This window comes from Dipodomys merriami, unplaced genomic scaffold, assembly GCF_024711535.1.
Source record: "Dipodomys merriami isolate MVZ:Mamm:240054 unplaced genomic scaffold, mDipMer1.0.p SCAF_4, whole genome shotgun sequence".
In the NCBI taxonomy this organism is placed as follows: Eukaryota; Metazoa; Chordata; class Mammalia; order Rodentia; family Heteromyidae; genus Dipodomys; species Dipodomys merriami.
Genome location: NW_027205603.1, coordinates 60,040,081 through 60,054,975, shown reverse-complemented (window position 1 = coordinate 60,054,975; position 14,895 = coordinate 60,040,081). Strand labels below are relative to the sequence as shown.

The following is a 14,895-nucleotide window of genomic DNA, read 5'->3' as shown; positions in this document are numbered from 1 at the left end:
GCTCACACCTGTAACCGTAGAAACTCATGAGGCTGAGATCTGACGATCAAGGTTCAAAGCCAGCCCAAGTAGGAAAGGCCATGAGACTCTTATCTCCAATAAACCACCAGAAAACTGGAAGTAGTGCTGAGGCTCAAAATGGTAGTGTGCTAGCCTTGAGTGAAGAAGCTCAGGGACAGTGGCCAGGTCCTGAGTTCAAGCCCCAATACCACCACCACCAACAAAAAAAGCAAACAAACAAAAACATGGAACATTCCTTTCCTGGTTTTTAGAGTTTATTTTCATTGGAATGTTTTGCCTATCCAAATGCCAATAGTTCGGGGCTGGGAAGGTGGCTCAGTGGTAGAGCGCATGCCTTGCATGCCAGAGGCCCTGGGTTCGATTCCTCAGCACCACATAAGCAAAAAGAAAAAAGCCGGAAGTGGCGCTGTGGCTCAAGTGGTAGAGTGCTAGCCTTGAGCTGAAGAGCTGAGGGACAGCGCCCAGGCCCAGAGTTCAGGCCCCATGACCGGACCCAAAAAAACAAAAAAACAAACCAAATACCATAGTTCATAGATGATATTGCTGAGACAAATTCTTATTAATGTGTGCTTTTTTTTCTTTGAGGCAAGGGAAGGATGGCATTGTTATGTTACCTCAGCTATCCTCAAACCTGTAATCCTCCTGTTTCAGCCTCCTGAGTGAAGTAGTAGGGGTGTACACGTCCACATATGGTTAATATGAGGTTCTTATCAATGTACAAAAGTAGAATTGACAAACTATATAATAGAAAACTGAGTTCCCCTCAGTTCCTGTTGAGGCCAATTGACAAAATGAGAGGCTGAGTAAGAAAAAATAATATGGATGATTCTCAAATGCAGATAATTCATAAGTCGTATGTATTTTAGAATTGAGTCCATTGTATGGGGAAAAGCTCTCTCTCCATTCATCTCTCCCTCCATTCTTTCCTCACTCTTTCCTATTCTCCCTCCCTCTCTTCCCCTTCTTCTCCTTTCTACATCTGTACTCATTCCCTCCTAGTTAAGCCAGAAGGAAGGAAGTGGATGAAAAAATTGAAGGAAGTAGATGGAAAGACATTCTGATTCCCAAATTCTAGTTTCAGCTCTGCCACATCCTTATTGAGTATCTTCATCCCACTGGATCTCAGCTTCTTTATGTATAAGTAAATCATTGAGGCCGAACCTCTGAAACGAAAGATCGCTTAAGTTTTTTGTTTTTGTTTTATTTTTTACTCTATGGATTCCACTTTTACCAGTTTGGGATGGGTAGATCTCAGCAGCTGGTCACTAAGATAATCCCCAAAGCAGATAAATGCCTGCAGGAGAACCAAGAATCCAGTCTAAATGCAGTGGAATCCAGCTATTTTAATGGAAACTGGTGCCTTTGGCTGCCTTCTGGAACCATCAGCCAACCCAGAGCTGAAGCTGGCTGGAAAATTGGATGGATAGCACCATCTCTAAACACAGCGTCTGGGAAATGCCATGGCTCTGGGAAGAGATGGCTGGAACCCTTCCCTTGGTGCAGTGCAAGTGTCAGGCAAACCAGGCTTTGAAAGTTACCCTTGCCACTGACCTTGCTCTCTGACCTCGGGCAAGTTCATTTTCAGTGCCTCTTGTCCTCCCTATAAGGAGGGTTGCAATCTATCTATACTGCTTGACATAGTAAGTGGTAAGGTCCCCAGAGGCCTTGCAGTAGCTACAAAGCATAGGTCCCCGGAAGTACTTAGGAAATGGTAATAATAGCGGTTGCCATTACCCTTTATACAGGAGTCTCTCAGGGGGGTTGGGTTTGAACTCCTCACCATGACTCTGTACCTGAGGCCTAGCCATGCCAGGCAGCCTGGTTCAGAGATACTGCTGATTGGGATGTGATTAAATTCTCTGATCGAGGAACCTCAGCATTTGGGCCCACATCACAGGGCCAACACCAGCATCGTCTGCTTGGATTCCTCATCAAGCTAGTTTTCAAAAACTTTCCTTTTTCCAGGTCTCATCCTCTTTCCTCTCCTCCCTGGGTCCCTGCCAGAAAAAGAAAAACAAAGCGGGTATGGAGTGCCTGCTTTCGCCCTCCATCTCTAGTGGAGACAGGAGGCAGGAAAAGCCTGTTGTAACACAGGCCCTTGGGCTGTGGGCTCATCCCTGTTTTCTTAGCAAGGCTGGTTGGCAACTCAAACGTGTCTCTTCCTCCACCTCCATCCCCACGGCTCCCGTGCGCTCTGCTGGGCAGGGCCCTTAAGTAGCACTAAGTGTATTTTTCCATTTTTTCAGGATCCACCTGGAAAAACAAAACAAAGCGAAATACAGGAGCCTCGGGCTTGAACTGTCACGATCATCATGGTCATTTTTTTAAAGGGGGGGGGGCGGCGAGGGGGTCACGTGACTGCGAGTAACGGATTGAGCCAAATGTTCACCAGCGAGTCCGCCGCAGCCCGCCCCGCCCCGCGGGAGCGCTGACGTCACGGAAAAGCCCGGTCGCGGGTCTGCGGGGGGGGGGGGGGGGGGGGCGCTATAAAGCCGGGGCCGGGGCGGGCGCGGACTGCGGCCTCGGCGGAGCCTCCCGGAGCCTCGCGCGGCGCCCGCGCCTCCCCGCGCCTCGCCCGCGCCTCGCCCGCGCCCGCAGACACACTGCCGACCCCGGTCCGCCCGGCCGAGCCAAGTAAGGGGGTGGGGGGCGTCCCGCGTGGGCCGGTGGGCGGGCAGGGCGTGGGCGCTCCGGCCCGCAGAACTTTCTCAGTGGAGCCCCGGGAGGTGCGGTGGGCGCCCGCACCCCCTTCCCGCCCCGAAAGATCTTCAGGTGCGAGCGGAGCGCTTCCCACCCGCAGCATCCTCAGTTCAACTCTGCAGGCGGAGGGACCCTCTTCCTACAGAGGTGTGTGCGCGTGTGTGCGTGAGTGTCTGTGCGTGTGTGCGAGTGTGCGCGTGTGTGCGTGAGTGTGTGTGCTTGTGCGCGCGTGTGTGGGTGTGGGGGGGCAGCGGGCGACCCCCGTGGACACCCTCTGCTTTGCGTGCTTGAACAAAGGGGCAACTTTTTAAGACCGGAAAAACCAAACCCACAAGCCACCCGCTGTGCGGGTCGTGGGGAGCGAGTGGGGGCGCTGTGGACCCCCGCCCCTGCACGCGCAGCTTGCTGACTCAGAGGGACAGCCCCGCCCCGCGCCCCGCCCCGCCCCGCGCCCCGCTCCGCCCCGCGCGGCCGGACCGCAGACTTGGGTGGTGGGCGAAGACAAAAAGTTGTAGGAAGTCGGTGCGGTGTCCTGCAGGAGCGTCTTTGGCCTGGTGATTTACTTAGAGGTGGAAACGTGAGCGGGATCCCCGACCTCTGGGAGTGGATGGGTTTCGTTCTGCAGGAGTTTGATAGGTCGGACCCGGAGCAGGTTGTTTGTTTCCCTGCCGGCATGACCAGGCTTTGGGGCTGAGATCTTTTCAACGTGCTGCGTCTGCGAGCAGGAGAGCAGAGCAGAGGCTCCCCCCTCAGACAGAGATTGCCCCCACTCCCCCAAATAACCAGGCAGCTGGGGAACACCAGGGCGACTTTACTAAACATGGAAGTTCCCCAAAGTGCCTGTCCAGTCCAACCATGGCCAGTGATGTCATTGCCACGTGTTTCCCACTGAGGCACAAAAGGCTGCAGGACGCGGGTGCAGCGAAGAGCCATGTTTAGACAAGAGCAGCTAACCTGGCCAGCTGGCCTCCAGCAGCGCGGACTTGTTGCTTTTTAAGCCATCTCTGGAGGTTGTGGTTTCTTCCAGTGACCTCAGTGCCAGCTCTGAGTGGGGATCCCACGGTTTCTCTGAGGATGGAAGAAGCTTCTGGGCAGTGGGCCATGCTAAGGGTACTTTTTCTCAATGCGAGTGACAGTCTGCCCGAGGGGCTGATTGTGTGTGTGTGTGTGTGTGTGTGTGTGTGTGTGTGTGTGTGGTGTGTACATTTGAAAGGGTTGGCTTACTGGGGTTTGGAAACTGTTTCACTGGTATTCTTTACATTAGGAATCCTTGGTTCTCACCCATCTAATAGAATATCACTAACAACAGATGGTATTTGAGTCCCCTGAGTTCTAGCTCATTCTTACTGATGTATCTTGGGTGCTCTCCTCCCCAGAACTCCACGATGACTCTGAATAATGTCACCATGCGCCAGAGCACTGTGGGCATGCAGCCGCAGCAGCAGCGCTGGAGCATCCCGGCCGACGGCAGGCACCTGATGGTCCAGAAGGAGCTCCATCCCTACAACCACCGCCACCACCACTCTGCAGCCCCCGAGGACCCCTGTCGAAGGAGCTGGTCTTCCGACTCCACAGACTCTGTCATCTCCTCCGAGTCAGGAAACACCTACTACCGGGTGGTGCTTATAGGGGAGCAGGGGGTGGGCAAGTCCACCCTGGCCAACATCTTTGCAGGTGTGCACGACAGCATGGACAGCGACTGCGAGGTGCTGGGAGGTAGGTGACCCAGCCTCGGTGGGCCTCCGTCTCCTAGAAGTGGCCCAGGCAGAAAGAATGAGAGCCAGTGGGTTATTTATCTGCAGAGCTGGGAGAAAAGTTGTGTATTCTTGGTACTGGATGGGGATTTCCAGTCCCTAGAAAGTCCTGATATAGGTCTGCAGGTCAAGAAAATGAAAAGGCTTGTAGATAGGATCAAAGTCGCTGATCCTAGACCATCAAGGGAACTTTTGAGATTCCAAGTTTGAAGGTCTATGGAGATGGATTAAACATCCCACTTCTGGCTTTTGCTGGCCTGATTTTGACCATATTTGAAGAACTCAATATAAATATAACCTTTTTTCCACAATTATACTTAAAGTGAAATTGATTTGAATAAAGATGGGAGTCATTAGTTTGTATTTACATATGCTAGAGACTTTTGCAAGTATAATATGATTCAAAATATTTATTTAAATAGTAAAATAACTTAAAAATTGAAATACAAAAGGATAGTTTGTGCAGTCTGACACTTTTTCAAGACAGTTTTCTTGTAGCCTTATTTCCAATATTTATTTATTTATTAAATCCTTAACTCTTTTCCAAAACTGTTTTGAGGTAATATTATTTTATAAATACATATATTTCTCAACAGTGGGTAAAGTACTCTCTTATATTCTGAGACATAGTATCAGGATCATATTGGCCAACTCTGCCCATAGAATGCCCCTCAGTCATGACTTCAGTTGGTCATGTGGCCAGGGCAGTTATGTATCTCTATCTTCAGCTACAGAAATGAAGAACTGTCAGTCAGGCACTGGCAGCTCATGCTTGTAATACTAGCTACTCCAGAGGCTGAGATCCGAGAATCTCAGTTTGAAACCAGCCTAGAAGGAAAGACTGCGAGACTCTTATCTCTAATCACAGAAGGAGCCAGAAGTGGCGCTGGAGCTTACTTAAGTGGTAGAGAGCTAGCCTGGAGCAAAAGGAACCCAGGAACAGTACCTAGACCCAGAGTTCAAGCTCTAGCACCAGGAAAAAAAAAAAAAAAGAATTGTCAAGTGCTTGCCCACATTGTCTGTTCCTACTCTCAGTTAGCAGGCATAACTGAATCACAGATTTCTAGGGTAGGAAGATGGCTCAGTGGTGACTCATTTCTCTTCCCCACTCCATAGGTATAAAGTATTCCTCACTACAATGGCCCACTTTACAAGTTTTATTCTCTGGACTGTCTCAGTGTCAGGGAGTTTACTGAGGCAGATCAGGAGCTGGGCTGTACATGATGACTCATCGATTTGTCCCCTCACTTCTGGAATCTAAGCAAGAGTCCAGGGAAAAACAGCGCTAGTATGGTATAGTTGATTCTCTTTCTGCACAAACTGGTGCAGGGCTGATGCTAGAAGAGAGGAAAAGAGAGAGAGAGAGAGAGAGAACTTCTATTTGGATGGACATTTATAATGGCCATTTGCAATAAAAGGGCACTTGGTTAGGTGCCTTATGTTTGCTGTTGTCATTTTGGTCCTCACAACATTCCTGTATTCACATGAGTGAACAGGGCCTCTGGGAAGCTAAGTAGTGGATCTAGAATCACCCAGTGGGGTAAGTGGGTTTAGAATGTGGCGTTTTATAAGCTTAGTTTGGTGCTATCCCGCTCATTTTACTCATTTAAGGGAGTACTTGCTCTAGCACTGCTCTATTTCCCATGTATGTTTTTGGCAATACTTATGAGAATAGAATCAGTAGAGGCTCATCGTCAATAGAAGGTGAAGAAAGCTATTGCATGTTTTGTCAGGATCCAGATTTGTGGCTTAACCCAAATCCTGTGTCCTTTCACTCTCTCCTGCAGTCTCAGGATTTAACTTCTTGTTAACTACATCACCTCTCAGGCAGCTCTGTATCAGGCTCTCAGATACCCAATGGTGGGTGAGCGATACCATATTCTGTTAGGGAGGAGACAGGGGTTAGTGGTATAATTCAGAGAAGGATGAAATTAGTAAGTTCCTTGAGAAGTAACAAGCCAGGCACCTGTGGCTCATGCCAGTAATCCTAGCTACTGGAGGAGGCAGAGATCAGGAGGATCAAGGTTAAAAGCCAGGCTGGGCATAAACATGAGACACCTTCCACCACCTGTCTCAACCAATAGCTGGGTTTGGTAGAACTTACCTGCCTTCCTAGCTATATGAGAAGCATAAATAGGTGATTGTGGTCCAGGCCAGCTCAGGCATACATGTAAGACCCTATCTGAGAAATAACCAAGGCAAAAAGAGCTGGGCATAAGGCTTAAGAAGTAGAGGGTTGACCTAAGGAAGAGATCAGTCGGGAGTTATTTGGTTTTATTTATTTTTGAGACAGAGGAATTGAGAAGTTAGTGGATAATAGATTTTCAAAAATGGTTTTCCCTTAGCAGAGTGGTATCTCTGTAAAGGGTGGCAGCTTGTATACGTAAAGATTGACTCACCCCTGGAATTTGAAAATGCAGGCTTCTGCATTTGGGAAACAGACAAGGAATCTTTTCCTTACATCCCTAAACAAAGAATCTTTGACAATAAGAATCTTCTCAGGTGACCTACCCCATCTTAGGTGTCTTTATTGAGAAATTTACTATCATCTAGGATGACATCCCTCATGCATAGCTGCTGCTCCAACCAAGAGTTGGCTTTATGTTTTTTTAAAAGGAAAGTTTTTCAGGATATATTTCTGCATTGTTTTTTTATTCATTCTTTTTTATCCCAGCATTAACTCTAAGGGAAAAAAATCCTATATAATATTCTCTTCATGTTGCTTAATAAAAATAGATGTTGGTGTAATTCTATTGCAATAATTTATGACTGCACACAAAATGACATGCATTCATTAATTCACCTAGTCAGTCATTTATTCATTTCTAAGCAGCTACTGAACCTACACCACAGTACTTGGGGAATCACCATGCAGATATGAAGGGGCCTGGAGCTCCCTCCTTAGAGACATTCACAGTGTGCAATGGAATTAAGATACATACCAACTATAAAGCAAGCTAAGAGAGGGAAAAAGGGCAGTGAAAAAATGGAAAGAGTTCTGGCTGTGGATATCAGAAAAGGTTTCATAGAAGAAGTCATCTCTAAGCTGGACTCTGAAGACAAGTAGAATTTGGAAGGCCATGGCTAGGTGAGAAGGCACTCTGTACATATGCAAGGAGTCTGGGAAAGAGCATTGGACTTGAAGTTTGATGTGTGGGTTTAGATCCATGTGGGGGAGATAGTCGTAGCTGGGCACACTTGGACAAGCCACTTAACCTCCAGAAGCTTCCTCATTATATAATTGGGACGATTTCATATGGTAGAATGAGGACGAAAGGAGATCATGTTAAGTACATATCATAGTCCTGGCACTTAGTAAATGTGGAATAAACCTAGGTACCAGCTGATTCTGGATCTGCCATTCTGTTCCCATGAGCGTGTCTTCCAGAATGGTGGTTTCATTGTTGATGTGCTGTGCCTGCAATCATTCTTGCCTGAGGCCCTCTCAGATGTACAGAGGGCCATGAACCCACGAGGACAGAGTATTAGAGATAAAGTTCTTCCGGCTCTTCGTAAACTCCTTGGTCTGTGGTAGCTGAAAGCTGTTGAAAGCGTGTTAAGGGTAGGGATGCGAAGCCTCAGAAGGTTTGAGATCAGGGGCTGGTTCCACCATGGGAGACAGCATCCGTGCAGGCTTCACTCATGGCATTGAAGCAGGTGAGGCTTCCAAGTGGGAATCTGAAAATTTGTCACAGGCATCAGGACTACTACAAAAGGGGTGACAGTCAGGGCTCAACTCCAAGTACAATAAGGACAAACAGTGATTTATGGACAAGGGAACAGATAAGGAAACTGTATGCATGGAAAATTACTCAGAAGAGACATCAGGGTCAGGGGGATTCTTGCTGAATGGATGATAGGATTCTTGCTCATGGCAGGGCAAGGACTTAGACATTGAAGGGGTGACAAGGAGTCAGTCAGACATTGAGGATGAGGGAATCCATGGTGAACTTCAGCTTCTCGATAAAAACGTGCTCTGCCAAAGCAGGCATGGAAACTAAGGGTAGATGCCTAGTGAAGAAGATGGTTCAGAGGAGACAGATGCAAATACAGTCAGAGGAGGGTTTTTGCCAAGGGGATAGAATGAGGAAAGAAAAACTGGGAGCCACACTGGTTCAGGAACAAAGGCCATGGACCACTGTAGGACCACAGCTTCACATCATAGGACCTCCCTGGCTGTGTATGATGCCTTCTCTGGCTATGCAGAGAGGTAGGCCCACCCAGCTTTTATTCGAAGTATGGAAGAATGTCCCCTCTTATGAAGGAGCCTCCCAGGCTGATATTAAGGCCTCACCCTTTCTCTTACCCCAAGCAATAGAAGCAGAGCTTTGGTTATACTCCCCTGGTTAGAGGAAGGCCATCCATCAGGGTACACTGTGTTGGAAAAGTCCTTGGGATACAGCCAGATACCATAGATGAAGCCTGAAGTGATGTCTTGTTATAGGCTCCCTGGCCTCTAACACGGTGATTTTCAGGCAGAGATTAAGGTCAGACAGAATGATCCTGTCATGAAACTCCAAGGATGGGAGTTTCCATCATGTTTCCTTTTTCACAGCTGTAATCTATAGTCAATTTTTTCCCCTCTAGACTTGTTCTGATATATCTTATGCCGAGAGACAGTTTGAGTTGCCTTGTCCCTCCAATATTGGAACACAGTATGTTATTACATGGGCTGCTGGGAATTCAAGCAAAGCTCCAAACCTTTGAGTGATGAGTGGCAGCTGAGGGCAAAAAGTGCTGGGCCTGAGACTTTCCTGGGAGCAGGAGGGGCTTCGCAGTACAGATAACACTTGGTAGGAGTACTGGTGGTGAGCTCCCCTTCCCCTAGACGGTGCTGTGCAGGGCTGTAATTCCCCAGGCTGTGTACTGGGCTGCCTTTCTTCTCCTTTATCCATCTTTTCTTTCTTTCTCCTGATTCCAGTGCCTTGGTGGAGAAACATGAAACTGGGAGTACTACTGTTGCATTTTTGACCAAAAAACAAAACCAAACCAGCCAGTTAGTACTAGGGAAATTTTGTATTTAAAAGGAAGAAACCTACAGTTCAAATAGGGCTAGTCTCAACATATTCTTCTTAACTTCTCCAAAGAGGAGTTATATCTGAGCTCAACGCTTCTGAAATTGCTAGTACATGTTTGGGAACCACCCACTGAAAGGTACAATGGATTCCCACGTAAGCCTTGGGAAAATGGGGTTTATAGTTAATGCTTTCTTAGGGCCTTGTCTGAGTCAAAAGCTCCTGAGTGAGTTTATCCTCTTAAATGGTTTCCTATAAAAGGTTCAGGAATGATAAAAATGACTGCCTTTTAATGCAAGTGGTTTAGTGATATGTGCTTTAGAGATGTGGGTGACCTGCTGGTGACTACTGGAGGGATAATAACATGTTAAAGTTGACAAAAGTAGTAACGTATCTTTTTAAGTAACTTTGTATTTCTATAATTAGTTGCATATTTAGTAACTATATTTTCAAACATGACTCTTACATCAGTATTGTGTATTTACCTGACTCCAATAGCAATGTTCTTTCTTTTCTAGAAGACACATATGAACGTACCCTAATCGTTGATGGGGAAAGTGCAACAATTATCCTTCTGGACATGTGGGAAAATAAGGTAAACAGTAGCTCCAGTGAATTCCTTTAGGGATTATCTTTCAACAGGCTGTTTAGTGTGAGGGTGATCTTCATAATGGCTGTTCCAGACAAGGTGGGCTCATTTCCTTGATTAACAGCATTGACTGCTGAGAAAAAGGCTATTCTAAGGAACCAGTCATCCACACATGAGGTCTGAAAAACAAAAACACTGCAATGCTGTGCTCTCAGTTCTGTTTAAAAACACACAAAAAATGTATTGTTTTAGAGAAAGCTCAAACAAGCATTTTCAACTACATAAAGCCATCTTGTTTGAAGCTGATATCCTCAAGTGATATCTTCAAGATTTGCCCTTAAAAGGTTTTGGGCCTGACAGCATATCCTTGAAATTTTCTGTTTATTGTTTATTGTAATGATTCATAATGTCATCTCTTGGGAAAGGCAAAAGGAAATTTTGGGGAAACAGAGGAAGGACCATTTTTGATAGATACAAATTGGAAAGACTGTTTGATAGTGTTGCTATATAATTCATCAACTAAAGCTGTAGAAGAAATTGAAAAAAAACCTTTTTGGCATAAGTATCATACAGACCAGCAATGTTTGCCACTCTCTAGATATCTTGTAGGCATGGAAGACCAATGCATTGGGGGAGTTTACCTTTAGGACACACACACACACACACACACACACACACACACACACACACACACACACACGACCAATGCATTGGGGGAGTTTACCTTTAGGACACACACACACACACACACACACACACACACACACACACACACACACACACACACACACACACACACGAGTTTCTTTTTGAGAAATGATACCATGATACCTGTGTCCCAGGCCAGTCTAAGCTCATGAAAGATCTTCTTATTTCATTAGGGGGAGAATGAATGGCTCCATGACCACTGCATGCAAGTCGGGGATGCCTACCTCATTGTTTACTCCATCACAGACCGAGCAAGCTTTGAGAAGGCATCTGAGCTTCGAATCCAGCTTCGCAGGGCCCGGCAAACAGAGGACATTCCTATAATTTTGGTTGGCAACAAAAGTGACTTAGTGCGATGCCGGGAAGTGTCTGTATCAGGTAAGAGGGTGGTGCTGGTACTGTGAAAACCATCCCCAGATTGCATGCAGGTACTTTCAGATAGTGCTTTTCCTTTCCTCTTTTGTGAGGCTGGACTGCTACATAGAGTCTTATGTATATATGCCTTTGATTATTCTTTTTTTCATTTTTACTTCTAATCAACCACTTTTATGCTGCTTGTTCTCCTTTGGCCATCTGGTCTACCTGCAGGATAGTAATCTCACCTCCCTTGGGTCCAAGTCCTGCCATGACCTCTCTGTGCTCTAGGCATTTCTTTAGAGAATAGATCATGTTCTGTGAGTTATTGTTTGTCTCAAGCTTTGATTTTTATCCTTCCTTCTTTCTGATGCCAAAAATTCATAGAAGGAAAAATAGAATCTTCATGCAAGGAGGTTGGGGAATTCTGATTTAGGGGAATTTCTAGAAATTAGAAAAGAATTCTAAGCCGGATACTGGTGGCTCTATAATCTATAATCCCACCTACTCAGGAGGCTGAGATCTGAGGCTCTCAGTTTGAAGCCAGTTTGAGCAGGAAAGTCTATAAGACTCTTATCTCTAACCACCAAAAAGCCTCATTGAACTGAGGATCAAATGGTAGAGTTCTAGCCTTGTAAAGGCTCAGTGATAGCACCCAGGCCCTTAGTTCAAGCCCTAGAACTGGTGCAAATACATGCACATGTGTGCGTGTACACACACACACACACATACATACACACACACACACTTCTATTTTGACTGTTCCTGCTCCCTTTAAGCCCTATATATAGCCTTCGATCCCCATTCCTAACTTCCTAAATGTCAGAAGATCAGTGTAATAGTGTTACATTTACTTTTCATACTTAGTTCAGAGATAATTCCTGTTTACTGAGTGGGCACCTGAATGTTCTTAGGGCTCTTAAGACTTCATTGGTTTAATGCAGAGTTGACCCCTGATTACCCCATAAAAAATAAAATCTATCATATCAGACCTGCTCAGAAGAAAAGAACCCCAGGCAAGATAGTGTACTCAGCTCTTAGGAGTGTCTCAGTCCTAGGAGATGATGTCTATAAGTAGTCATTTCTTTCCAGACAAAAATTTGGAGACATAGCCATTGAACGTAATGCGATATTTGAGACTGAGACTGTTCTAGACAAGCTTGAATAGCTTGATGCAACTGTATTATCTATTTATACAGTCCTCAAAGTTTTGCAAACTATCTCATCATCAGTGATTATTTTTGTTTTGACATTGCTGTAAAGAGAGGAAAGACAAGAAGTAGAATTCTAATTTTCAAAATCAGGAAACTGAGGAGAAATAATTGGCTTTAAAAACAAGTACCTTACAACTTCAGGTGGGGTGGGGGGGATAGGGTGGGGTCGGGAAGAGTGTGGGAGGTGGGGGAGGGAAGAGATAGTGGGACAACAACCAGGAAAGGAAGGGGTAACAATGATCGACAGGTAATGTCCTCATTGCCTTACTCATGCAACTGTAACCTCTCTGTACAGCACATTTACAATAAAATAAAAAATAAAATAATTGAAACATTAAAAAAAAGCAAGTACTGATTCCATTGTCCCAGGAAAGGTGAACTTCAAGTTTAAAGCAACCTCACTTAATTTCTTCCATCTCTCTGTTGGGAGAGATGTTTACAAGCATTAGAAATGTTTTATGAAGAACTTAGCCTAGGTTTTGGCATATAGTAAGTCTGTAATAAGTGATGGCTTTGGCTTTTGCTTTTAGAATGAATAGCACTATATTTGGTGGAATGGGGCTTCACACAGTAAATTTATGGTGGATCAGACATAAAGTCCATCTTTTCTGGTGCAGGAGGCTAGCAGGAAGATGGGGGCCTGTCACCGCAACCTCCTCCGACTGACCTCGCTACCCTAAGCCCTCAGGTTTGGATGTTTCCCTGTAACCCCTGACCTGTTTCTTTCCTTCTTCTTCCCAGAAGGGAGAGCGTGCGCTGTGGTTTTTGACTGCAAGTTCATTGAGACCTCTGCAGCTGTCCAGCACAACGTGAAGGAGCTGTTTGAGGGCATTGTCCGGCAGGTCCGCCTCCGCCGGGACAGCAAGGAGAAGAATGAGCGGCGGCTAGCCTATCAGAAAAGACGGGAGAGCATCCCCAGGAAAGCCAGGCGCTTCTGGGGCAAGATTGTAGCCAAAAACAACAAGAACATGGCCTTCAAGCTCAAGTCCAAATCCTGCCATGACCTCTCTGTGCTCTAGGCACGCAGCATCACGCGATGTCCTCCGGCTGGACGTCGTCACCGCGGGCCGTTGGGACTGATAATCTATATTAGATTGGTACTTAAGTCTTGTTAGATATGGCTTCCCCCATTGCAGTTGGGAACTAACGTGATCCTCACGGGCAACAAAGTGCATGGGAAACGAAAGATCTTTGTCAAGAGTCAGGATTTATTCATAGGGAAAACCTGGCTTTGCTACTTGGACTGCCAGGACTTATTATAGGATGTGTTTTGGGTTCATGTGAGTTTTCCTCCTCTCTTTTGGATAATAGAGAATTGAAGCTTACGAAAGAAAAGAAGAATACCTAGGAAAGTAATTTTTCCATAATTAAACTTTTATCCAGTATTCTTATAGGCAAATGGGCATAAGTATAGCAAAGGTGCCAAAAGGTTTATCGAAGGAGGAGAACTTTCTTTTTGGTCAGTCGTGGGGGCTTGAACTCTGGCCTGGGCACTGTCTCTAAGATCTTCAGCTCAAGGCTAGTACTCAACCATTTGAGCCATAGCACCACTTCCAGTTTTCTGGTGGTTAATTGGAGATAAGAGTCTCACAGACTTTCCTGCCTGGGCTGGCTTTGAACCGTGATCCTCAGATCTCAGCCTCCTGAGTAGCTAGAATTATAGGCATGAGCCACCAGTGCTTGGCTCAGAGGAGAACTTTCTACATACTTTACCTTCAAGGAGACAGACCTGTAGAACGGTGTTCATTCTGGTCATGACCATTGTTGCTCCATCAAACTGTGAAAAGAAGTGATATCCTTGCTGGAAACTAAAGCTTCGTTAGCAATTTTTGCCTAATGTCCACATCGATCTGTAGGCTTTGGAAATGGATATGTGTACTGCTTCTAGGTTCAAAAATTGTATTTTTACTTATATGTCTTATTTTATTTAGGAGAAAATTACTTTCATCAGTGTCTAGTTAAGCCACTTTTGTGTTTCATTATTTTTGAAATCATGGAGCCATCATAAAAATATTTTTAAAATCTGAATTATGAATAACTTGTGTAACATGCCAAATTTTTAAATGTAGTCTAAGTCTGAAATTTTATAAAACATATAACATAAAGCCTCCCAGTACTTTGGGTTGACTCTTCTATGCTACAGCTCTGCTCTATTTATTATTATTTTGCAAAATAATCATTTTAACATTTGATAAAGCATATTTATGAACATATTTCTTATTAAGAAAATGTCCATTTTATTACCATTTTCTATCTTTTTCAAAATATGCAAGTTTTTAACCTATATATCTTATAATAAAAGGAATAAAATCTTATAATAAAAGGAATAAAATCTTTGAGAAGCATTGTTTTTCTCCCCAATCAAGATAATTATGATTATTTTGATATAGCTTTCCAAATAAGTCTTGAAAGGGACAAACCTATTGAACTATTTCTTTTTCTTGTTAACAGTATGTACTCCTCTGTTTTTAATGAGTATTCTGGACATTTCTCTTTGGTAATCATAAGGTTATTTGGCGCTGATTCAATTGGGAATCTAG

At 45.1% G+C, this 14,895-nt stretch overlaps 1 protein-coding gene across 4 annotated transcripts; it reads left to right on the top strand.

Annotated features, from left to right (window-relative positions):
• The first annotated feature begins 2,556 nt into the window (after positions 1-2,556).
• On the top strand, positions 2,557-14,672 carry Gem (GTP binding protein overexpressed in skeletal muscle). 4 transcript variants are annotated; one of them, XM_069991072.1, is made up of 5 exons: positions 2,557-2,655; positions 4,098-4,437; positions 10,009-10,085; positions 10,961-11,165; positions 13,097-14,672. In XM_069991072.1, the coding sequence occupies exons 2-5, from the start codon at positions 4,107-4,109 to the stop codon at positions 13,372-13,374; spliced, it is 891 nt and encodes a 296-aa protein (XP_069847173.1). In that variant the 5' UTR covers positions 2,557-2,655; positions 4,098-4,106; the 3' UTR covers positions 13,375-14,672. The 4 variants fall into 4 exon arrangements, with proteins under 4 accessions (XP_069847173.1, XP_069847174.1, XP_069847172.1 ...); XM_069991073.1 differs by lacking the exon at positions 2,557-2,655 and adding an exon at positions 2,785-2,868; XM_069991071.1 differs by lacking the exon at positions 2,557-2,655 and adding an exon at positions 3,216-3,290.
• Positions 14,673-14,895: the final 223 nt, after the last annotated feature.